Here is a 27,012-nt window from a genome sequence, read left to right on the forward strand (position 1 = left end):
ACAGTGCACCCCTCCCCCACGCCTTATGTCTGCTGAGCTCATCATACAAACAACTCCTCAGTTCAACGCTGCTATGAATGGTTGTAAACAGCATGATGGAGAAGCATAATGTCATAATGTACTAAAGGCGGAGTGTTGCAAATGATAGAAGCTCCTTAAAGAGACAGAAGCTAATTTCAAGGTGTCATATTTAAGCTGTGTTTCATAAATAAGGCATTTTTATAACAACTGAAGGTATAAAACTGAAGGTACTTTATTGAGCCGTAGCATTGCACTATGTGCCTGGAAAATACATAATACCTCTTCCCTTTAGTAGAATTTCTTCTATTGGAAGGGATAATTTACTACTGCTCCCATTTAGTGGCCTGAGAACAGCTGGCAGCTAATCTTCAGTGATGCTAAAATCTCTGAAAATCCTTTTCATTGATGTTCTTTCTAACTATTGCCATAATATTCAGGAAGTGATACTGATACGCACCAAGACTGACAACCATTTGACTTTAAAAGCAGATTGTGACTAATCCTCCAAACTCCTCTTGCCTTGGCCAATTTTATGGTAGTATTCCCTTTTGTTGCTTTTTTCTTTACAGCAGGAGAAATCCATTTAGCTGTGTTAGTACTATGTTAACATCTATAGATGATCTATCCAATCAAAGGTAGATTTCAGACCCATGGTTCTCTTTCTGGCTGGGTCCATTGATCCATTCTCTGAGACCGTGGCTTTATTTTGCTGAGAGTGGCTGATTTTACTTTGGAAGACTAATCTTTCAGTATAAAAAAGTTATTAGCCACCGGTCATTAATCGGCAGATTCGTTAGACTGGTGTTCCCTAAATGTTAAATGTTTATGTAAACAGAAACAGTTCTCAGTTTTTCCACATTACCTAAAGCATACAATGGTAATCACATTTTCCTTTTGCAGGAAGAAAATTTAAAATACATGTTTGTCGTTTGCTGTAGTAGAGCTACAACAGCATACTAACATGCAAATTTAATCTCAACGTCAATTTACGAAATACTGTAACTGTAAAGAAGTATTTCATTACATAATTTACTGACTTTTAGAACAACCTAATTGATGAATTGGCAACAGAGCTCAATAATTTCCATTTGCATGGTTTATTGTTTTCCTTGTGTCTCTCTCTTTCTACCAAAGTTTGGTGCATTGGTCTCAACTAACCCTTTATTAAGGGCACTTTTATTTATACAAACTGCAGTATCCATTTTATTTGTTGTTTCAGGTGTTTTGTTAATCTGTTTTGGATAATTTTGGATAATTTTAAAGCTCGTCTTAAAACCCTTCTATTTTATTTGGCTTTCAACTCTAGCGGGATCTAGTTTTAAATTGTATGTTTTTGTTTTTAAACTGTAAGTTTTTATTTTATGTTTTTTTTATTGTTATGTTGTGTTTTGATGTACAGCACTTTGTATCAGCTGCGGTTGTTTTAAAGTGCTTTATAAATAAAGTTGGTATGGTATGGTATGGTATAATTAAAATGTCTTTGAATGTTCATCGGAAATTAAATTTATTGATCTCTCAGAGGGTGTGCTTGCATTAGTATGCCTTTATCATTATATTAGTTAAAAATTGACTCAAAATGACAATATTATTGTTTATCGCAATAACTTCTGGGGCAATTTATCATCCAGGAAATACATTATCGTGACAGGCCTAATTACCAATACATAATTAAAAATACATCGGAATAAGGACAAAATTGCAGCAGTATGGCTGGCAGTGGACTGCTGAAGGTTTATTCATATTAGTTTATATATCATCATGACAAAAATATAACTAAATGCTTAACACAATAGAACAGGAAATGTTGGTATCAGCAGATATTGTATAAAAATTGGAAAATAGAACTAGATCAGAGAATTTCTATATATATATCAGGGTGGATAGAAAGTGATCTTATGCCACATTCAAGTAGACAGGTCGACCTTCTAAAGACTGATATTCCATGATTAGCTAATGGTTCTGGAATCTTTAACACATGCAAGCCTTATAATATTGTCTTTGCATTGTACTTCACAAGTCAAATGTATATTTGTGTAAAGTCGAGGCAAATCTCTGCAACTCCCCTTTAACACCCCTGGGGCATTCTTTGTTCTAGGATGAAAAGTAAAGGTTCTAATCGTCTCACATCTCACTGCTAACAACATCCTGCAGGCATGTGACGGCTGTTTTTAAGAATCTCCAGGTCTGTAGAAGTGTATGCAAGCCACACTGTAACAAGATATCTTTCCCAACTGCAAAGTAAAAAAAAAAAAAAAAAAGTGCCGTAAAAAACAGGCTTAAAAACACATCCTCACCCATTTGTGGAGTCCTCTGCAGAGGATTTCAGACTTCAAAGGCATGCACATGGTAATCTGCTTTAAATGGATGTTTCTGGGCCCTCTATCATAGCTCGATCATCAACTGAGCCGACTTAAACCATGGCTGAAAAAACAATGCTAATAGTGGATAATTATCAGCTTTTACTCCGTCTGCACAGGCTGCTTCATTCCCTCTCACATCACACGCAGAGGCTGGTGAATAAACACAATGGCATGAATAAATAATGACCCCACAATCCTCTTAAGATCCCCAAATGGTGAGCAGGGGGAGAAAAGACAAAAGTTTACTTTTGGTGTTTGAGAGCTAGCGGAGCCTGAAATTATGAGCGACTCATTAGGGCTACATGTGGCTTGCCTGGGGCCTTGCTGAACAAAGATGGCACTATCCCCACCCTGCCTTTTCTCAGTGCATTCTGGGCCTGGCCTAGTAAAATTCCTCACCATACCCCTAAGAAAAAACGACAATCCCAATAACAGACAGTAAAGAGCTTATGCACTGCCTCAAAAACCCCCAAATCCTCTGCATCTATCAACCTTCCTCTGAATATTTAAGACTTAATGCTTCCTATATTATATGTAGTCTGTAGTCCTTATTTATAGCTTGTAATTATTGGCTTTTGTGTCCAAAGCAAACACCTCTGTCAAAAATAATTTCTTCCTTTTATGCTCTCTGGATAGCTTACATAAAAACCCACAGTTTTGTATTTCAGACACTTTGTCAGTGTTGAAGAATTGATTTATTCGTGCCTGCAGCTCCCACTGAGTGCATGACAGTTCAAAGGCTATCTAAAATACATGCTGTGGAGAGACTTGTGTTTCTGAGCGGTTATATAATTTACAGAATAGCAAATCGTAAAGCAAGTTGGAATTATAACCACTGGGGTTGTAAAAGAACTGAACAAGTTACAAAAGTTTGGCTCTGAATGAATCACTGGCAAACCAAAGCATGAGCAAAAGGAAGGAAAGACAAAAAATAAAGGGCAAAGGCTTTTGAAGCATAATTAAGGGGGATTTGGTAAGTCTACAGCAATCCATTTTCCAAATTTCTATAGAGAGAAAGAATTGAAAGAAGTTGGTTCGAGTCCTAGCGCTGTGAAATGGGCAGCTAAACTGTGGCTATCCTTTCATTTTCTGCCAACTCAGAAATGAATCCGAGTAAAACGCTTTTTTGACTGAACTTAATAACGCCCACGCTACAGAAAATCTGTTAAAGGAGGCCAGATTCCAGCATCAATCTGTGTTTCATAATCCTAATTTTTAAAGTTAATTACTTATTACCTCAATAAAACCTGAAAAAATAATGCCATTAAGCAGTGATAACATGACAGAGCAAATTCCTAAATGAAGTTAAGTTTAGAGGAGACCATCCCAATAGGGCAGGAACATTCTTTCTTTCTCTCTCACTTTCTTTCTTCCAAGGGGACTAAACAGAACTCCGTAGCATTTCTAATTTGCATCCCCAGATTGACTGCTTACCCAGGGTCGGTTGGGGCAAGTTGTAGCCTAAGGAAGGAGACCCTGACTTTCCTTTCTCCAGCCATTTGAACCAGCTCCTTCAGGGAAATCCCAATCCTTTCCCAGTCCAACTAAGAAACAGTTCTTGGTTTAGTTCTTCCACAGCGTCTCTACCCGGTGGCATGTGCAAGTGACACTGTAATCAATCACATTATTTTCGTGAACAAACTCTCGAGATACTTGGGGCAGAACTTCTTCCCCAACTAACAGAGAGAGGAAGGGACAGACAGATAAACACTGAACAGTAACTTTTAAGCCAACATTTGGCATTTCTGACACAGCAAGAGCTCAGGCTTACAGACTGATAGAAAGCAGCTTTTATTTGACCTGCTTGCAAAGCTGTCAATTTGTACAGATAAAGTTACTGTTCCCAGTGTGACAACATTATTCTCAAAGAATCTCTACAAAGCAGAGTAATAAATTCAAGGAGTGAAATTTTACTGTTATCACTTGGAGACAGAACGAAAGTGAGGTGTAAAAAAAAAGAACAAAGAACATTTAAAAATGTTGGTTTATTATATGCGTAAAAATCCCATTACCCCCGACCTTTTATCTAAGCATCTTTATTTAGTAATGATAGCTCTTATAACATGAGGACTGCTGCAAATACATTTTCTGACATAAATAATTACATATCTATTTGACCTTTAGTGTTATCCTAGCTGACTTCGTAGCTCACCTCAACAAAAGCTTGTGCTTTAAATTTTCTAACTTAACTATCAACTTAACCTTCTGAGATTATGTTATACAGTATATTATAACTTTCTGAGTATTATTGGTACTATTATTATAACTGGACCTGCTTTTGTACTCAAATTTGCAACAGATTTAAAATGTGTAATTTAACACAAATAAAAATTTTAAATTTAAAACAAAGTAAGACTATAAACATCATTGAAAGCTTGAATCTCAATCATCTGCACCAAGTAGAGCACAGCTTCAAATGTACCAAGATATGACTCCTTATCTAATCATAGGTCAAGCAAAGAGAGCATTAATCAGAGAAGCAGTCAACATGCCCTGTCAGAGATGCACTGCTCAGGTGGGAAAGTGTATGAAAAGGACAAATATGAGTTGTACACTCCATAAACCTGGGCTTTATAGCAAAATAGCAAAAAGATAGTCAATGTTTGAAGAAAACTGCTCCCGGGCTGCTAGCCGCCTCCTTCCACACAGGTGTGGAAGAAGGTTCGGTGGTCAGACAAGATCAAAACTGAACTTTTTGTCCACGGAAAATGCTGCGTGGCAAAAAACTAGCTTCATCCTGACCACATCAGTCCTGTTATAAAACTTTGTTGTGGAAGAAGCATGCTGTGGGAATGATTTTGCTAAATAAAGAACAAATCTGAAACCGAGACTTAAAAGAGACCTATTAAACAAAATGAATTTTTTGCACAATTTTGTATTTCCATTTGAATCTACTGCTTCTAGAAACAGACAAAGCTTGAAAAACACAATAAACATCCATTTCTAGCAATAATTGTATTGTTTTTTTGTAGAACAGGGACTTGAATGCATTAATTTTTATTACTTAATTACATAGCCTTTAAATATTTACGCAATTAATCATTTTTTTTTTTTACATACAAAGGTTCTGGCTGGTGCACCTGTAAAACTGACACATAAGCAACGTCCACAACAACAGCAATGGACGACAAAGCCATTTGTCTTTGGCACACCCAGGAGTTATTTTTGCTTCAAAAACCAATCTAATGGGATGCTGGAAAATATTATTGTTGTTTTTCCTCCGCTTTAAGAAAAAGATATGCTTTATGTTGGTCTATCACATAAAATCCCAATAAAACACCTAATGCAGATCTATTTTTTGCACACAAAAAAAGACATGCATAATTTTTATTATCAATGTGATTTCATGTCATAGATGCTGAAGTGTACCTGTTAGCCAAGCTTTTGATGGCAACCGAAATGTTTAACTTCCTGGTGTAGGAACTTTCACAGATTATTAAAGCATAAAAGTTCAGTATCTAGATGTCTGTCTTAGACATTTACACATCAGAGGTGACTAGTAATGAGGGAAAATATTCAGCGAGAAAGTGTAATTGTTTTTAAGTTACATTAGAGCAACAGCATGTTGTGATCTCTGCTTCCTGAGCTTCAATAACAACTGCTAATTGCTTTCCCTAAAGATAACTCTTCAGAGTTATCTGGAACTTTATTGTAAGGCAGCAGTACAATCAAGCCAACCAAAAGACATGATAAGAAACACAAAGAGCTTTTTCGTGCAGTTTATTAGTTTGCACACTATTCATTTATAATTAATTCAATATGTTTATATTTTATTAGTGTCTATTTTGTTTTCTGATTAAACGACAAAGTGCATTTTTTAGTTGATCGGTTCAAACAGACTGACTCAGAAAACCCAATCATGTATCATGTATTTTACACATAACAAAAAACCAAAACTAACATTAATATAACATGAGTGTAGATAATTGACAGTGTGTTAAATGGATCTGTCTAAGTGAGGAACAGAAGTGGTAAGCCCCGGACCGGGATGATCCTCTGCAGAGAAGCGCTCATCCTGCTCCATGCTGAGCTTTGAGTTGTGGTGAGCCCCCCCGAGCTTTAGTGGTAAGATGGGTCCTGATGTGCTGTTGGTTTAGACAGTGGGGATGAGGGTATGCAACTCCGCAGATAACAGCCCCCAAACTGTCCACAAGGGCCTCTAAACCCCAGCAAATTAGGCTGCAAATGAGCCAGAGAATTTTTTTCTCCCTCCTAATCCATGATCTGAGCGGGGACTCTGCCAAAAAAGTAAACAAATAAATAACTTCACAAGAAATACTGGGGGTGAAAATAACCACGGCTGTGAGCCGGGAAACCGCTAGTGATTTCTTTGAAGCCTCATTTTGCCTGATACTCCGCCGCTGCAGTGCAATTCCTGTGACCGCTTCCAAAACAAGCTCCCATGTTGCGCTCGATAAGGAGGCAGTGAAATTACAGATCCCAATCCCACATGAAACACTCTCCCCTACAGCATGTGATCGCATTCTGTATCCAAGATGTCAGACGGAAACGTTGCATCAAACTCTTGCTTTTTGACAAAAGTCATTACATTTCTATCTGCAGGGAAACTGACACCATTATGTAAAAGTGGTGCTGTGGAAGAATCAGCCTGTTCTTTAGACGTTCAAACATTCAGCTCTGAATTCAAAGCGAAATCCTTTTCAACCCTAATTTTGAACAAAAAATATTGTTTCTAACTAGCATGCAGTGTTTTTTATTCTAAATTAATTTCAGTTTATGATCATATTCAGGGTGGAATTACATATTTTTGTTTTGTTATAAGCCTGTCACAAAGGACAAAAACTAAACATGACTAATTTACCAGAATAATTTAGTGCACACACAGAATTAAAAGTGAAGAGTATGATTAAGAGTAAAACCCTGCAGGGCATTGGAACAAGCTTAAGGAGTCATTCTGTGCCGTCTGTTGAACCATTCGAGGCAAGCTAACACACTCAGAATGAAAATTACAGTCTACTGCAACACACCGCAATGTCCGCACCATATGAAACAATGATATCTGCAACACAGTGAAGCATGGAGAAATTGGCTGGTGGCAAGAATCAGAACATTTTCAGCTTGATCGTCCATGACAGGTGACGGGCTAGTCTGAAATCGACAAATCCTATCTTTGGCCAATCAGTGAATGCATCATACAAGGCAGTGGTGAGAATAAAAATTCTCATACTGAGAAGAAGGGAAGCAATTTATAAGAAACTGTGTTTTCAGTGACATGGTGGACATGTGTGTGGCTCAATCAGGAGAGAGATTGAGGAAGAGCGGATCTTGAAGCAGATAACATGAAGGCTGAATGTCCAGCTAAGCTGCTCTGTTCTTACCATGTTTCAAAGCTCTGCTATGAAACATGTAGAATTAAGAATTTAGCCACCTTTTTAAGACTAAATGTAATTCTTTCAGTGTAGGGATTGAATATTTTTCAAATGAGTTAATTGCAGGGTTTGTAATTAATTAATCGCAATAAATCGCATTTTAATCAAAAATTGTATATCAACAAAATAATCAACCTTGCTCACCCTTCCCTATCTGAGCTCCTACAGACTAGCAGCAGCAACAATTAGCTAAAGCTAGGTGGAGCTGTGTACCTCCTAAGTTTTTAAAACAAAGTATTTCTTAGTTCAACACTCATAAGAACAGTTGTAAACGGCATAATGAGAAGAACTGTTGTGATGATGTGTTGAAGGCAAAGTGTAAGAAAGAGCAGAAGCTTTTTAAAGAGACAGAGGCCCAATTTTGAGGTGTCAAATTATGAAGTCAAATTTCTTTTAAATTATGTTTTATACAGACAGCATTTTGTAATTCTGCTATACTTGATGGTGCTATAAAATGGCATTATGTGGGTGAAAAATACATAATACCAACCTTTAAGAAATCAGGACTGGAAAGAAAACCAAAAAAGAAAGTGACCAGAATATGTATAAACTTCAAGGTTTCTGATCCTTATAATAGTCTGATTAGTTTTAATTTGCAAAAAGCAAGGAGATAGAATAACAGCAGAAGAACAGGGAAGATATATATAAAAAAACTGTTTCTCTTTTAATATGCTTCTTCACTTATGCCACCTTTCCATAAGTAGCCTCATATCTATAGTTCCGACAACTTGCTGATAAAAGCACTAATAACTCCAGTACTGTAACTCAGAGATATCCCATCTAATTGGAAGTCTGATGTTGCTTCCACCAACACAGGCTGCTGATGCTGAGGCAAAGCTCTGGAGATTCAGTTCAAAGTTAACACACATCCTAAATGTGGACTGCGTATCAAAGCCATTTGCTCAGACACCTCCAAAGGGTGTGGCCATCAGCAGCGGTGTTTTAGTATGCACACCCTGCGAGGTACACGACTGAGCTACACGGGTTTGTATCAAAGTATAACAGTACTGTTTGTTCTGTGGTTATTTTTGGAAAGCTATCATTATGCAAAGAATGCATTTTTAATGTGAGTTCGCATTTTCTTTCATCTGTTGCGACTAAGTAGTTGGGAGAATAATGATCAAAAACATGAGGGGAGAAAAAAAAAACAAAAAAACAATTTCCTGGTTGAAGTTAGTTTTGACATTGTAGAATTTATGTTTCTGGGCCGGTTTCAAGTTCTGTTTTACATTATTTGGTCAATTTAGAAATCCGTAAACAAAAAGTGGATTTTAAATAGACTTGAATTCCTCATAGTAAATATAGCGAGCAAGCACACTATACCACAGTAGATGCTTTTGTATGCAGTGGTAATGTGGTTGGAGCCAGAAATAATAGAACTGAACAAAAGTTCTTTCAATAGTTGGACAGGTGACAGCTGATGTACTTCCCATTCAAGTTCAAATCTGCAGGAGATTTGCTTTTCAAAGCCCCTCCGCTTTTTTAGAAGGGAGGCATAACGCGTTTCACAAGGAACACCTGTCTCTCACAGACACTCGTGCTACGTTCAAAGTTTCAGACGCTGAAAACCACCCCGAAGCGCTTAACCTCAATCTTTCAACAGTTCAAAGTCTCGCAAGAATCTTGCACCCTCCAAAAAAAGCACCTGATACAGGTAACAAGGGAATAAATCACTATGGAGTTTTAGCAGACTGCATGATTGTATTTTCCCCCTCTTTGTTTCATGATTCATTAAAGGCAGAGTGTGTGGGAGTTGGTGATATCTGGTGGTAAAAGATGCAGACTGCCACCAACAAATTGAACCCTGCAGCGCTGTCTCTGTCACAGCATGCAGGACTGGGTACCGAGGCCGCCTGATGTTCGTCGCTGCCCTGTGTTGTGCACAAAAAAAAAACGATCTAATGTGATGTAGGTCTGCATCAACTTTAACAGTGAGAAGGATGTTTGGTTCAATCTGAGCAGCACACTGAACTGAAAATTTACTGTTGACTAGAAATGCACCTGTGTGATTCTAAGGGAATAAGCTTGAGTTAAAATACCAGATAATATAAATAAACATATTTTTCGTACTACTTTTTCCCCACGCTTTGAAACATGCGGCCTGTAGGCCGTTGCGGCTTTTCTGTGGATTTTTCTTCAACCACCAGGGGGGTCTTTAGCAGGAAGTGAATTATTGGAAGTCAAAATTGGAAATCAAAGAAGACAGTGCTGATTTTGATTTAGAACAAGCACATGCTAGCAGCAGGCATGACGGAGAAATGTTTTCAAACTCATATCCCCTCATCATGGAAACTACACAAAGTTTATATGATGCCGCTTTTAAGTTGAAGACTATCGATCTGGCAGTACAGATCGATAGCCGCTGCATTTAAGATCGGGGTGAACGAATCCGAACGAAAACCGAGGGCGGCTGAGATACCAGCGGCTTATAGCGTGATGCGGCTTATATATGTACGTTTCCCCTTTTTTTTTTTTTTTACTTTGTGGGTGTGGCTTATAGGTGCGCTCTGCAGTTCGGAAAATATGGTAATAATAAGTTTTCAATCCATTTGGTTTGCAACTTCAAATTGCCATTTTTCAAATAAAAAAAGCACTTTTATAAACAGAAAAACCTGAAATTATATTCTAAATCCTAGAGATTTACTGAATTGGCTTCTTTCTATTAAAAGGGACTCATTACTTTCCACAATCACCACATGCTTTCTGCGGATGGCTGATTCCTGCGCAGTGATCAGATTAATTCAAATCAGACGTCCACTGTTGCTAAACACCCACTCTGGAGGGGGAATTGCTGCAAAGCCAATGACCAGACGCAATCGATTGGGCTTCAATAAGCCCGGCACACACTGTACAATTTTGAAAATTGTGCAGAACCAGAACGGATCACAGTGTACCAGAAACTCCTGTCACACTGCGTGATAGATGATGTCAAGCTGCATGACTTGTTGCCTCAGCACTGTTTGATTTGTTCATATATTTTTGGACATATGTTGGGGGGTTTTTTCTTCCGAAGTGCCTTGAGGTTGCATTTCTTTTTCAATTAGGACTGTGTAAATAAACTCAACTTAATATAATTAGATTTAAAAAGTATATTTTTTTTATCACTGTAAGTGATTTTCATATTTCAATCAATATTATCTTGTTTCTCTGAATGCAAAAAATAAATCTTACATCTTTCTTATAGAAAAGTATGCCAAAGCCTGGTATGTAACAGGGTTTGGAATAAGGAACAAACACAAACAGCTAGAGAGTTCGTCAAAATGTCTCTGCAGAATCAGGCTTAACAGTCTTGGAGCATGCAAAGCTTAGGCAGTAAAAAAAGCAATCTCTTACGCAATCTGTTGTGACAGTTGTAAGACTCATGTCTGCCATCGGGGCTGCTAATTTTGTGTCAATAGCAGCTTTTCTATCACAGCGTGTAACCAAGTCAGTCAAACTTTCCATTATTTTTTAGCATAGATAAGATAGCTCCTTTAAGATCCAAACAGGTGCTTTTAAATCAAACATATTTTTGATCATTTAGATTAAACGAATACACAACCACAATTGCTTTGAGAAAATTAAATTGAATAATGTGAGAATAGATACCGATGTTTTTTTCTGTAGCACTTTGTTCCAAATCCCAATCAGGAGAAGCAATTGTGAACAAGAAATAAACACCTTCTCTGTCTGCATCTAACAAAGCATACAACATAAAAATAAAACAGTTACATGCAACATTTGCACTTCAGACTGTAAGCTAAAAGAAAAGGGGGCGCCACTCAATTGCACTCCAGAATAAGATCAGAACTTGGCTTTGCATACATTTATAAATACATCTCCTCAATCAATAAAGAATGAAACTCCCTGGAGGATAGAGTAAGAGAAAGCTAAATAAATACACAACTAACCACCCACTGGAACTAATTACATTTTTGCCATAGAAAAACACCAGCGCCAGTCCCACCAATGTTTTTCTCTTAGAAAGAACTGTGTAGGCTTTAGGTGCATTATTTTCTCTCCACAGGTTATGGAACACATGAATAACACTCCCTGAACGGGCCTTGTGGTTATCGTCTGTTCTGGTTCTCGTAGTTACGGAAATATAATAGCCAAGCCACAGTGGTGGGGGGAAAGTTGGGATGAGAACACACATCTGGATAAGCTGTTACTGGGAATAAACCAAGAAAAGCAAAACCTCCTCTAAACACAGCAGACTGCCTTTTCTTCGTGCCGCTGAGCCTCAGTGAAACGTAGAGTGAGTCAGCAGTGGCAGGCTGCCTTAAGTGTCTTTGAGGGACTCCCTAGGGAAGAGGAGCAGCATGGGGAGGATGAACATGTACATTGCTGTACAAGCTCAATGGATGCAATTTTAAGGCTTTCCAACTCGCAATACGGAAAATGCACATTATATTAACATTCACTTAGGTGTCCAACATAGCCATTGTTGTTTGGGGAAGAGAGAGTGTGCATAGAAATCATCAGGGGCTTCTAAATTTAGTGAACCAGAGTTGGTTTCACCATATCTTTGCTGCCAAAGAATCTTTAATTGTAAAAGATTTGTTGACATTTTTTAACCTGAGCTTGATTCTGCAGCTTTAAAGGGGATCGTAATAAATTGAAGATGTTGGTCTGAATATGATGTATATTTTCTTTTTAACCTAAAAGTTATTTGCGATACATAAAAACTCAAAAATTCAAAAACTGTGTGTGTTTTACCTATAGAAGTTTTCTTTCTTCACCTGTGCAATTCATGTTGGATTGATGCATTATAAGTGGATTTGAGTCTAAACAATAGACAAGATAAATTCATGGAGGCAGACGACCTTCATGTCTGCCCACAAGACATCTGGAATCAGGCAAACTGCCATAAAGTTTTTATGTGACATTATAAACAAGATATCTGGAATCAGGCAAACTGCCATGAAGTTTTTATGTGACATTATAAACAAGATATCTGGTGAAACAAATACGCGTGATCAGCTTGTGATCTATTGTTTTACTATATTAGCTACAGCTAACACCGCTAGCAGGAGCTGACACCATCTGTGGGAGCTAACACCATTAGCTGGAGCTAACAATGTACCAGTACAGAACCAATAGGTTGTAGCGTTTGAGTGTTGTTGGACATGACTAACTCCAAGAGATGCTTTTAGTTTCCCATATTTTATAGGTAGTTTTCCAACATGGTGTACCCTTTGCTAGGAAAAGCAGCTCAGAAATCAAAATATAAAATGAAAATATGCAAATATTTTAGGGAACATCACATTGTTTTTTTGCAATTCACCTGCCAGTTGTTAGGAAATTAATGCATTCATTTTCAAACTTATCAGGGAAATGCTAACAGTCTAACTTACTTCATGCATTTGCTTTACTAATGTTTACACTACACATTCAGTGTGTTCCAATGAGGATAAGGGTTTTTATCGTTATCACACACCAACTGCAGCGTAATCGTTGTAAAAACCATCATAACAAGGAAGGCATTTTGCTCACAAAACAGAACTGACGGCCTGGAATCAAAGCATCAAGAAAATTGTTCTGAAATTGCTATTGCTTATTTGCATGCATTAAACCAGGGTCAAGAAAGTCACATGTGAAGAGGGGGGAACAGCCCAGCGACTTGAATACATTAAAGCACACTAAATGGTTTGTTGATTTAAAGAGATTAAAGCACACACAGGAAGGCCTGCTCGATGGATTTTAATTAACTTGCCATATATAAATTGTATGTTATCTGGCATTACTGAATTAAATGCTGAATACAAGTGCTCTTTCTGCTTGGGTGAGTGGAATAAAAGGCTACTTAGAATCTTGATTGGGTCTTACACACGCATGATGCTGCAGCTACAGGCCCTGAAAACATTCCAGCCTACCGACCCCCTGAACAGCCATCCAAGGAGAGTCTCTTTAATTATGTACAATACAGCCAAGCTCAAGTCCCCTGGCACCCCGTATGATCAAGCGGAGGGATGCCGTGCTCTCTACCGGAGTCATCTGACCAAATGGATTCCACTTCCAAGAGTCATTTCTGTCAGTTATAATAAGAAGCTAATACATAACATGACGCACGCTGAAATGCAAACGATTCACAGAGTTCTCTGCAAGGATGTGCAGGGCAATTACAATTTTTGCCGCCAGAGCCTTGATGAGCTCCTCTGTCTGTGAAGTACCCCGGGAACAATTTCATAAATCTGCCATATAATATGCATGATTTAGGTTAATGCTTAACGCTGCATCTTATGAAACAGATCTAGTGCACCAGAAAAATTAGATAATCCAGTCGAACTGAGACAGAAGTAAGCAAATGTGGAAAATGTTACACTAGGGATGACAACATAATGTTATAAGCAAAGTGTACAGCCTACACACTTTAATGAATATACACCAAGATTCTCTTATTTACATGAATAAATGAGTAACAATAAAATAATAATATTATTTATTGAAGCTATAGAAAAACTGAACAATACAGAAATATTGTTGATCCTCTGGTTAAAAGCCAGTGGTGGGCACACTTGCACTAATCCACTAATATGATAACAGCAGAGCTAACTTTTCATTAGCACTATATCTAACTTTGAAAACATGGACTTTACCAAGCTCCGCCCACAACCGACCCACGTGACCGCAAGTCTCACAAACAAAACCTTGCAGCGCGTTGTTTCTATGTAAACATGACTGGATTAGTGCATAATTTCTACCGGATTTTCACAATATATCAGCTACTAAAATGGACAAAGGAACTAACAAGTTCATGTCATCATCTGGGAGGAGGTTACTGGTTTCTCAGTCAAGCTGGTTCCAAACCTGAGGCCAGCAGGTGTCAATCAGTTATGGTAGATCTGAAATTTGGTTTGATGACCTCAATATGAGAAGCTACAGACTGATAGGAGGAACCAAAGAGCTCTGTAAAGGTAAAGGCAAATCTTCTGAAGCTGGGATATAATTAATTTAATTTCACATAATTATCACGGTAGAAGCCATTTGTTTGTTAAAATTTTATGAAATATATTTGTTCTATTTGATGTTTGTTGTGAATGACGTAAACTCAGAAACGAACGAGGTAATTAGTCCAACGTTTAGAAACTACAGCAGCTGTAATGCGCCACAGCAAAGGTAAACAAAGGTAAAATAACCCGAACAGGTGATCAACTCAAAACCACTCTTACCTTTTTACTCTCTCTCTCTCTTTGTAGTTTAAGCACACCGGTTACCGTGGCAGCCGCCTGCGCCCCGCAAGACGAGCAAAGACGTTAAAAACATAACATTCAGTCCGTTACGATATCAAGTTTCCAGGCTTGATATTTATTTCTCGATTATTAATCAGCGCTTCCCTGAACACAGCGATGGTTGATTGACTAGCTGTACTTGGTGCTAGAGTGGCTAACACGAGTAACAGTTTAGTCCAAAGCCTTTTGTGCTAAAATAACGTCTTTAGTGTATGTCAGATACAGTACACGCTGCATACTGATCTGTTTAGCTAACGTAAGACTGTGTAGCAGACAGGCTTCAAGGTGTAGAAGTTGTATCAGTTCTGCCATTCTGCTGTACTTAGCTAACAGGAAGCTAACGGTGTGTTTGTGAGACGGCCACGCACGTGACCACGTAGAATGGGCATCAGCCAATGAAAAGCGGCCCCTGTGGTAAGGTCCATCAACGCTTCCCCTTCACTTTTTTGGGATAAATTCTAAAGCACTAATTTATTTAGCTGTTTTGTACACTTTCAGTTGTATAAGGTTCAACATCTGTGTTATAGCTTTTGTCATGTTGTTAAATATTCTACAAGTAATTATATGTTTATATTTGTGCCTTCATTTTGAAGTGGCTGAAGACTATTTACGTAACAGTTTTGCGTCCTCTCCTTATGTTCTCTACTCATGATTCGGTGCAGCAAATTTTTTTTTTTTTTTCTGTACCCAGAACTTATCATTTTAGAACAGTTTAAAATCTACTGATGTTCTGCTCTCTTTCTGACCGCACCCCTGCTGTGGTCAATCAGGCAGCAACAGAGTTAGCAATCCTGAACAAATGTACAATTCAAAGATTTGTTTTAAAGAATTACTTTCTGAAGCTCCTGAAGTACAACAGAGCATATAAATGTAATAATACATTTGACTTTGTTGAGGGCAATATAACACGTCACTGACGCTTGGTGTATATCAATATAGTTGAATTTAATGATTTAGCTTCCACTAACCACCATGTTAGTATATCGCTTCAGCATTAGCGGAACTAATGTTTATGAATAGTGCTGTAAGGTTAGCGCAGCTAACTGGTGCCCACCACTGAAAGCCATTCTTACCTCTCATACCAAGTGTTGGATTCACTCCTCCCATTCCGCTAGGGGGCTCTGTAGTTGTTTTGCATTGGTAGTGGAGGGGAGGTGAAACAAGAGAAGAAACTTACGGCAGGCCAGTAATACACCGAGACTGCCGTTAGCTGAAGCTAACAAGCTGAAGCTACAATAAAATCATATTCTACTGGCGTTCATGAGTGTTGCCCAACATGGTGAATTATTAATGCTGTAAGCTGTGGGGAGATGAATTTTTTGTTACTTGTTCTAAGCGTGAGCTTGCTGAATTTGCTAGTGCTAATTAGCCCAATGCTAGCTGTGTTTGCTGCACTGCGATAGTTGAATGCCGATGTTTATTATATGACGATGTGTTCCAAGAATAAACTGCCTTATAACTGGTTAGTCAAGCCTAGCTAATAAATCTATGTTTAAGTTTGTGTTGATTGAATTCTGCAATACTAAGTATTGATGTTTTTTTTTTTACTTTATTTACAGTTTAACGGGACGGCACGTCCGTGTAAAAGCACTCGGCAATAAAAATAAACAACAGCAACAACAACAATGACTCTCTTATGTTCTTTGTAACACCAAGGCACAAAAATTCTCCTTAAAGTCACAAACTGCAACCTGCCAGGCAGTTCTTCTGCCAAAGTCAACAATGGAATATTGACTGAAACGTATTAATGTGCAGAAAAACATCACAATCATCCAGGACTGATAAGATATAGCCCTCCACTCACTTTCTGTCTCATGTACAAGACTGATCATTGATTTATTGAAGTTGGATAAATTCTTTTCTGTCAGGTGTTTTTTTCTGCAGCATCACTTCTGAACACAAGAGCTCTGCTGGGATAGTTACGTAACAATATACTCCAACGTATGACTCATACATAGATTCATGTTTGATCAAAAAAAGTTTTTTTTTTTCTTTTTCTCTCTGCTTCTAGTTTCAAAACGTTGTCATTTGATAACTTTTTATTGAAATGTTGTTTATCTATCAGACAAAACGTGCAAGAGGTCAGCAAACAACTTAGCTGCCTGATTATCTGTTTAGGTGGGTATTTCTCTGTATTTTAAAAGCAGCTAAGCTTTCTTAGCAATTTAAAGATAGAAAAATATTAGAAAGGTAAAAAGTGAGCAGTTGAAGCTCATATTCAGTTAAACCAATATGATAACACTGTAGTCTAAGAATGGCATGTGTTTTGAGGAAGTTGAATAGAAAGAAAATGTCAAGTTCCTACCGTTTTCTGTGTTCTCGTGTTCAGTGTCAGTGAGTGTTAGGTTGGAGTTGGCCCTGCTGGAGAGACACGAGCTGCGGCCCGACTTGGTGTTGCTGCGGCCCCACAGCCTGACCGCGTGTTCCGGGGACATGATGCCATCCGTCTCTGTGTCTGCGTCAGAGCCCACGCTGACTGAGTAGTCACGGTGAGGCAGCCCCATGTCGCTCCTGTACGTAGCGACATGCGAAGGAAGGCCATCTCCAAAGCCGAGGTCTCGCAGGGAAAAGTCCGCCCCTACAGTAAGATGATAAACAGCGCTCTGGAAATGAGCATTTGAACTACAAAGCAAAATCAGCAAATTTATCTCGATTTAAAGGTAAGAAAGCTAATAAAGAACAATTTTATTCAGTGTTGAAGGAGTTAAGTATACTGTATATATTTGGCATTTAAACGCCTTATTAGATCTTTTAATTATATTAAGTGCCTCTTATGGATATGGGTTGGCGATTGTACACACTAAAAAACTGGTTTTGTTTTGCCAGTCAGAAAGAAAAAAATAAATCTTTCAAAGTCATATATTCCCTAGTTTATTTTTTTTAATGTCAGATTTTAAAAAAATGTACTTTATAATTAAATATTTATTTCACAAGCTAAATATGTAGCTCCAAATTAAATATTTAGTTTAAAATTTGTTTAAATATTTAGGTCCGAACTAAATATTTAGCTTGGAAAATAAATATTTAGTTTGGAGCTATGACAAAAATAAATAACTAAATAAGCTAAAAATGTTTGTTAATTTTTTATTGTGTAACTTTGCAAACTGCATCAGATATATTCAGTCATCTCCCATTGATGGATTTAGAAAGATCATTTTTAAATCTCACTGACACAAATACAGTTACAACCAAGACGACTTTAAAACTAACATGAGGGAGCAAAAGTCATAGAAACACCTTTAGCTAAACAAAGCTAATAAGCGCTTTGTAGATGACTTAGAAATGAACTAATTTCCAAACTACAGAGAACACCTTAATGCCTCACCCACTAACTTCAAAAAGAAGAAAAGAAAAATTACATTTATAGGCTACACTTGTCTAAATGTTGTGTGTACCTCCTTTCCTTTGAGTTTTAAAAAAATTGACATTTTTGCAATTATTGGCTTGTTTTTCCTCTGTTCATTATTAATAAGATTGAGTAAAAAATAACTGAATGACTTGTTGCAGACTAGTGGATTTGTGATTTTGCTCTAACCTTGCCGGCTGAATTCATCCACTTCGTGGTGAACTATTTCCTTCACACGGCTGCTGCCGTACGCCATCCTCGAGTCGTGGTCGAAGGCTTTGAGTGTTTCGCTGGAGCTGTAGGATTTAGAGTTGGGTTTACCATCTTCGCTGTCTGCAGAGGAGCTGGTGTAACGGCGCTCGGTGTCCTGCCGGGTCGTGAGCGAGCGGTAGGGTCTGCGTTCCTTCACCTCCATGGTTGCCTCCTCTCTACTTTCAGATGAAAATGTGGGTTGTAACTCCGGTTCAGTTTGAGAGATTCTGTAGAAGAAAAATACAGCAAATTTTATAAATCTATGTATATTCAATGTATGGAAGAATCCAGTAGGTAGTGTATTCACACCCCTACATTTTGAAAAAACAGAAACGTCTATGTATGGTTGTCCACCTACTGATAGACCAGGAAATGAGAACAACTACTAGTTCTACATTTTACAAATCTGGATTTCATTGTTGGAAGAAATTCATAAAACACCTCATTGAAGTTTGGCAATAGGAGTGAAGGGGAGACAAATATGCAGAAGGAAGTTCTTTGGTACAATAAAACCCAAAATGCTACTTTTTGGTCTCATGTGCAAAACACTATGGCTACATTCACATTGTAGGTAAATGTGACGCAAATTATACTTTTTTGCCCATATGAGACTTTTTTAGCCCGTTCAGAATTGGGCTATCTGAACGACCCAATTCTGATCTTTTCACCACCCAATAATCCAATCTGTGCCACTACCACAAGTGATGTTAAATCAGATACATATACGATGGTTTTCAAAGTGTCTGCAGTCTGAACAGGCATGTCGGATTTTATTCGACTTTTACGTAGTTGACGTGAGACATGTATCATAATTCTGCACCAGAAGAAGCCAGATGTGGTAATACCCCACAAAAGGCCGTCGCTATTATTTGTGCTTCTGTTTGTTGTGCTTTGTTTGTCTTGTTATAATCATGTGACTATAAATATTGCGCCGCTGTGTGACATCTACATTGTTCCGTGCATATGGGTCAATTTGGGGTCGTACATCGTTCAAATGTAACTCTGGTTGCAGTTGGATTATTCAGTATAAACGACCATGCAAAAAAATAAATCAGATTTCAGCAAATCGTAATTTGAAGATTGGCAATATGTAGCGCAAAGCTTACTCTGTACATCACACTAAACATGGAGTCAAGAGAATCATGCTGGGGGATGTTTCTTCAGAACAGACTGGTAAGATTTTAGAGGAAGGTAGATGGAGCTATACGCAGGTTAATCCTCCAAGAAAATCAAACCTTTAAGTAGAGGTTGCAAGAAATTGTCACCTTCCTAAAAGTCAAATGAACAGCTGGGACTACAAAGCAATGACTAAAAGTTAAAGTCCAGACCTAAATCCAACTGACTGTGGTTTAACTTCAAAACTGATGTTAACAGACAAACTTCAACCAATCTGACTTAGCTTGAGAAATACCCAAAAGACCTGCAGCTGCAAAACCATCAGAAAGGGATTTGTGTCATTAAAAAATATCACCTGTACATGTCTCAGAAGCAAACATCCAAAATCAAGTTTACAGAAAATAAAAGGAAAACCCTTTTACTTCAACACAACCAAAGGTTAGAGTACCACTTGGATGAGTCACTTTAGAAACACAAACTGTTTAACAAATATATATGTTCCCAGCTGGAGGTTTTTGCATGGCTCAGTCCACTGCACCCGCCTTTCAACTAATAAAATATGACACAACAAATCATGGACCTATAAACTTCATGACACAAGTCTCCCACAAATATTGCAGTTCATATGTCACACAGAAAATGCTGGGTGTCCGGCATGTGGAAAAAGTGGCAGGTGTCCTGCCTTGAATTGTGTTGTTTACATGCCACAAATCATCCCGAGCCTGAGAGCTGCAGTGCCAGACACATCCAGGGGCCACTGTGAACCAGCAGAGGTGATTAAAATCTGCATCGTAAAGCCTCAACTGCCAAACAGCACACCCTGGATAAGATCAATAGGACAGGGAGGAAATTTTAGTATTCAGCCATGCACCATTTTTTTTCTCCACTTGCCTTCAAGGACAAAATATTGAAGTGAATATTGAAAGAGAAAAAGATGCAGTGTCAGTGAAACATAGGATGAATTGATGCGTAATTTTACAGTACTTTAGTGATGAGGGCCGTGCATGCGTCTCATTTAAAGTGACCAAGTGTTTTAGGACATTAAGTTGGATTAACAAATGTCAATATGCCAATAAACTGTATTAAAAGTTTGGAGGCTGTTTATTTAAAGCTTAAGTATAGTCAACTGCAAAGCTTTTGTCACATATCAATCACAACCCTTTATTTTAATAATAAAAGGTTAAAAATCAATAAAATGCAGTTCAAATTTGGATTCAAAAAAATACAAATTTGTATTTGTATTTTGTATACAAAATACAAATTTGTATTTTTTTGAAGACACTGATAAATCGGGTACTGCTAAATCCTTAAAGAGATGGCATTATGTATTTTCCAGAAACATAGTGCCATTTTATAGAACAATCAAGTAACTATGTTACCTACAGTTGTTAAAAAATATTGTACACATCAAATATAACTTAAAAGAAATTTGACTTACTCAAAATTTATCCTCTGTGTCTTTAAGACACAAGAAGAAGGTTCTGTCTATTATGGACAATAAACAGCACCCTCTCCACCACATAGTGGACAGACAGCGGAGCACCTTCTCACATAGGCTGCTCCATCTCCGCTGTCGTAGGGACAGATACAGGAAATCCTTCCTGCCACATGCCATCTCACTGTACAATAAAAGCTAAATCATTGTTCTGCACTAATCAGTCCAATTTTGCACAACTGCACTGTGGCACACTTGCTGTACATATATTTACATATACATACTGTATCTGCATTTTTTGAATCTTTGCAAGGTCTGCTCTAAGCTGCTTTTTATATTGACAGCATGTTATATTTTATTTTTATTTTGTCTACAATTGCTACTCAGTGGTGGTTGTTGTGTGTCTTGTCTCTATGCTGCTGTAACTGCGAAATAATTTCCCTGCTGGGATGAATAAAGTAATTCTATTCTATTCTATTCTATTTAAGAATCTCCTACTCTCTCTGATACTTTGCCTTCAGTACGACATCACAACAATGCTCCTCCATGCCGTCTACAACTGTTCTTAGGAGAGTTGGGCTGAGATATAGTTTGTATTATAAGCTCAGCAAATGCGCTGTTCCACCAGGTGTTTGCTATTTGCTGCTGCTGCTAGTCTGCAGGAGCTGAGGGGAGAAGGCACGGGGGGGCGGCAGAAGTTTGACTGGAGACGCTTGGTGAGAACAAGTGTTTAGGCACCTCTGAATGGCTGCCAGAGATTAAAGGATTCCTCTAAAATGAATGAAATACTAAAAGCAACAGTCCAGGTATGTTTTTGATGATGGATGGATTATAACATGATAAAAAAAAAGTCCAAAAAGTTTATTTTACATAATATCCCCCATTTAATTTTGGGAATTCTGTGATCAGCTGATGCTTAAATGAGAAACTGATCTCTTCCACCTTTCTTATCCATCTTTGCAAAGGTCTGAAAATCAGCCACAGTCCCCTTCTGCTCTGCCGTTAGAGCGCTGCCTGACAGACCCGCCCACCAGGTCACATCTGCTCTCACTTAACAATAGTCACCCCACTGTTGGACACTTGGCAACTTTGCCACAATATTCAGCGACTTTTCAAAAGAAAGAAAAAAAAAATCAGTGTCAGCCAAAAATCTAATTGGCAGGTATGTCTTTTTTAAAGACCAGCGATTGGCCAGAAAACGGCAATCGGTGCACCCCTCCCTCCAAAAAATAAAACCCTATTCTAGAAATTGTGTCTATTTACAAAAGAGAGTCCAGCTGTATGAACATTATTACTGCAGGAAACAGCACAATAGGTCTCTTCATCATTTTTTCAAACGCAGCTTCATGACTAAATTCCCATAAATATTTTAGTTTATACTTCTGCTTCGACATTACTCAGCCCCTTTAAGTGAAAATGAATTACAACTCATTCCAGAAAGACACAACTGTTTTCAACAAGAGATCAAAACTAATCCAGACGGATCGGAGACTTTTTACTGACAATATGCTGTGCTGTTCAGACAAGGATTTCTCCACTAGATAAGCTCTTTATGAATACAGTATGAGGTTTGTGCCGGACAGAGCAGCAAACAGTAATCCTCAGTGAACTGTATTTGCCCCCGTTCTGAAAAACAAAAGAAAAGGGTTTCATTTGAGACATCATTGTTGTCTTTGGGGGTCTCTTCTTGTATGTATTGACAGCTGAAAAGATCCTGGTGATTAATGATTCGAGGCCACATGAAGAGCGAGGGGCTGGTGGGAAGGTCAGGGTGTGTGTTTGGGGGTTGCGCTGCCACAAGAGCACTTCAGCTGCTCCTAAGATTTCAAATGTCGGAGCTGCTATTTTAAAAAAAAATTTAATTTGAGATCTTTGATGCAAATGCAAGAGGGTGGAAAACAAGCAGCTTCCCAAAGTTTTTGAGAATGTTTTGTAAAAGTACATTGTTTTTGTTTCCAAAGGGCCACGCTAAGTGCTTTGGCTAAAATTCTGCAGAGACCTTCCACCTCATTATTAATCAGCTCCTATGCAATGAGATGTACTTTTGAGACCATGGGAAACCCAGCAAGTGTTTCAGCAAACTGCTCACAATGACTGATGATATGAGATGCAAATATTCTCCAGTTCAGGACTCGTGCATCTTGAGGAGCTGCTTGCAACTTCTCACAATGCTGCTGTGTTGAAAAATGCTGAATTATTTTAATGAACCAAAAAAAAAGAAGATTTCTTATAACGAGACAGGTAATAAATTATACACGGACAAATTCAAAAGACATGCTATCGTTTCCAGATAAGAGTTGGCAGACTGTGAGAAGTGCCTTGAAGTAATGAAAAAAGGTTAGTAAGAGAGCATTCACAAAGACTTAGAAAAGTTGTTAGTGAACACCAGTGGAAGAAAAAAAAAGCGCCACTGATTGAAATCTCTAAAAAATGAAGATAAGAATCGTGGTTTTATTTCAAAGTAGAAGTTCTTTTAAAGCTTGAGCTGCAGTTCTTAAGCTGCGCCAGAAACCAGCCGGGTATCTCTACAATAATCCAAAATCAACTGAGGTCTCTCTTGAAAGACAAAAGAAATGATGGATGGTCTGTTTTTCTCCTTAAAGCAATTGCAGACTCCACCTTTTTCAATTTCATTATCTGCACCAGGGTAGATTATGGTTTGTCTGAGGATGTAAAAAGGAAATGTGTAGCAGCTGTGAGCTCTGCAGAGGAGGGATGTGGTCCAACAAATAAAAAGTGTTGCAGGAAGAACCAGAGTGAAATCAATGGGTTACAGCAGTGCTGCTGCATATTCACAGGAAGGGACTGCACATTTAAACATTATAAAAACTGAGAGCCTTCAATCCTTGGGGAAATTTTTTTTAACGTCTTCTCCAAGCTAAACGTCTAGAACAGGTCGATTAGAGTTTAAAATCTATAGTTCAGAAAAGGTTAAAATTTCATCAGGTTAGAAAGTCTACCTGGTATCCATGGTTGTTTTTTTATGCTGGGTTGGACTTCACCTGCTGTGTTAAAAGATATATCTGGTTTAACACCTTGGACAGAAGACAGAACTTCAGCTGCAGCAGCAAAGAAACTAAAGTACTGACAGCTTCAAAAGAAAGGAAACTGCCCATAAACTACTCTGCCCTTGTAGTGCAATTCTGATAAAAACCTGCAGTTTTTAGCAGCCACACTGGACAGCTAAATGTGGACAATATTTAAAGGGTTCTGCTTTCTTTTACCTCAAGCCATCATTTCTGGGGGTTTTTACTCACAGGACACTTTTTGGCAAGAAAGAAAATATAATCAGTGTGTCTCTACTGTTGGATGCCAACAGTTGACACGTGGCATTTCTCTCAAATACAAATACAAACATTCAGACAATAAAATCTAAGAGAGAGTGCCTTACTGTAAGGACAGCAGACTTTTCCATGACTGTTTCCACCATGAAGAATCCAAACTTTGAGTTTTCATCAGTTTACATTTATAACTAGCACAAAATAATACATCACTCTGTTTACCAATGCTCGTGTAAGTTTTATGGTTAAATTAAATTACAGAAAAAAATAAAAATAAAAAACAAAAAAAAATTCATTTATTGAGAAATACCTGCAAATTTATGGCTATGGATTTAGTTGTTTCTTTTAATTACTTCTATGTTAAAAAATATGTCAGTAACAAAAAGATTAGGGATACAGAATATATTGGCACTAACATTGGTAAGAGGCTCTTTTGAGCCTCTTTGTACCCAAATAAGCAGGATTTTAGTACAAATAATGTAGAAGTGTTAGCTTCCCAGTCATACCAACTCCAAAAGTGTGCTAAAAATTAGGATAACCTCATACTTAACCTGAATAATCAACGCTTCAAAAGCGTCTGCTGCAAAAATCTTTGTTACACAAAAGAACATCCCTCACACCAACCACCTGCAGGTTAAACAGTGGCACCCTTTGTTAAAAACGCTTCCTGAGACTTTAGCCGAGCAGTTGTGACCATTGCTATAGTGTCAGAAGTTAAATATGGGATCTAAATAGGCGGGAGGCGTTTTGTGGTCCGATATAAATGCTAATGGCCCCGCACTATCCATCAAACAATTAGCAGTGTGCTGAGAATTGCTATTCAGAGCTGGTGCTGAATATAAATCTGGCTTCCGCTCTCTGTACAACCTTTGTTTCCCTGAAATGTTGGAGATTCTTCTTAGCAGAAAGCAGGACTAAACGCTGACATATTCAGGCGACCCAGACAACAGACACAGAGATGCACATGGACAATGTGTGAGCAATCTATGTGATGAGTAGTCGCTTGTGTATGAAATTGACTAGTTATTTGTTAGTCGTTATGATTTTACAAAAATAACAGCTGATATGCCATTAAATATTAAAGAGATTAACCAGCAAAATTATAAAAATGTGAAAGATTTTCAGAATTTACTACATCTATTGTAATTTTTTGACTGGGCAAACAAATTAGTAAGTGTTCACCAAGATCTTAAAAAGCTATGGTTTCAAAATTATTGAAATCGTTCACCAAACCATTCCAAACACTCTGTTCCTGTTAACTGCACTGAATATTCCTAAATTTACCTGCGCTAGCAAGAAAGACAATTTGGCTGTCATGCCAAGAAAACCTATAAAAGATCTATCAATCAAAGTATGATCAATTTGTTTTACAACTATAGTTAGCACGCAGTGAACAGAATGTCTTAATTGGCTGACTGTTGTCTGGCTGCTGCTAAAACTGGCTGCTTCCAGTTTTAGTCTATAAAATCCAAAGTAGCAAAAAGGTATAAAAGTTTTAAGTCTTTTTAATTAGATGACAATAAGAGAAGCATGCCAGAGGTTCTCCATATCCCACCCGGTGTTTTGCACAGCCTGTTACATGAAAAAGGTCATATTCAGCTGATAGGACACCTCTTGCCAAAAGATAACCATAGTTGATCAGGCTGCTCAGCCTCACCAAAACCTGCCATACATTTGGTGATTGTTGACATGAAATATGATAAATAAAAAACATAATAATGCTTTAACATGCCCATAACCCAATAAATCGTGCAGTAATCAGAGACAGGAATGTCTTAGACCTAAAAATACCAATAGTGGTGGGCAACACTAACTAAAAAGTTAGCCGCACTAAACCTAAAGCACTAATCATACACAGTAGTTCTTCTAACGTTGAAGTACTACACCAACATGTTATTTAGCAGAAGCTATTGCAAATGTGCTAAAATGCTAAATTCAGCCATGTTGACACTATGTGTCAATGACACATTTCATTTAAGAATTCTTAACTGTGGATTAGCAAAACTTCAACGCAGATGTTGAACTTTATTCAAATGTAAGTTTACAGAACAACCAAGTAAATTAGTGCTTTAGAATTTTTTCAGAAGAATTATTTGAAAGAAAGCTAGTGCGCTAAGTGGTTTCACAGCTAGCAAAAATGCTAAACAAAAAATTAGCTCTGCTATCAGCACATGTTCGCAAGTGTGCCCACCACTGTGAAAGAGTAACTTTTAAAACCTATAGTTGGAAGCTTAAGCTGCAGCAGCATGTCCAATAAGCAGCCAGCTGAAGGCTCACTATCAGAGGAGACAACCTGAGTCATAGCAGCTTGACGATAGAGCTCAACCAATAAAATGAAATTGAACAATTTTTTTTCAGAATTTAGTGACGTACAGGCAAAATATGGGGGAGATCTTTATTAAGTGCATCAAAACTCGCGTCACTTTTAGTCTGCAATCCCTCCAATCCACGCTCACCAGCATACACCTTTCTGCACTTCTTTTAGTTTAACAAAAATCTAATAAAGATTTGCTGTTTATAACTTTAGTTTTTTCTTTTTCAGCTTGGTTTTGAAATACGTATTGGAGCACATTTTCTTTCTGTATTTTGTGGCAAAATCC

At 37.9% G+C, this 27,012-nt stretch overlaps 1 protein-coding gene across 10 annotated transcripts in view; it reads right to left on the minus strand.

Moving 5' to 3' along the window:
• tenm4 (teneurin transmembrane protein 4) overlaps nucleotides 1-27,012 on the minus strand; it is a 216,871-nt gene that overhangs the window by 145,222 nt on the left and 44,637 nt on the right. For all 10 annotated transcript variants that reach the window (XM_023351438.1, XM_023351436.1, XM_023351435.1 and 7 more), the window contains exons 2-3: nucleotides 18,518-18,807; nucleotides 17,288-17,560 (exon numbers count right to left, since the gene is read on the minus strand). In XM_023351438.1, the coding sequence (XP_023207206.1) occupies nucleotides 17,288-17,560; nucleotides 18,518-18,743 (499 nt within the window). In that variant the 5' untranslated portion in view covers nucleotides 18,744-18,807. The remainder of the gene's footprint in view (nucleotides 1-17,287; nucleotides 17,561-18,517; nucleotides 18,808-27,012) is intronic.

Source organism: Xiphophorus maculatus, chromosome 18, assembly GCF_002775205.1.
Source record: "Xiphophorus maculatus strain JP 163 A chromosome 18, X_maculatus-5.0-male, whole genome shotgun sequence".
Lineage (NCBI taxonomy): Eukaryota > Metazoa > Chordata > Actinopteri > Cyprinodontiformes > Poeciliidae > Xiphophorus > Xiphophorus maculatus.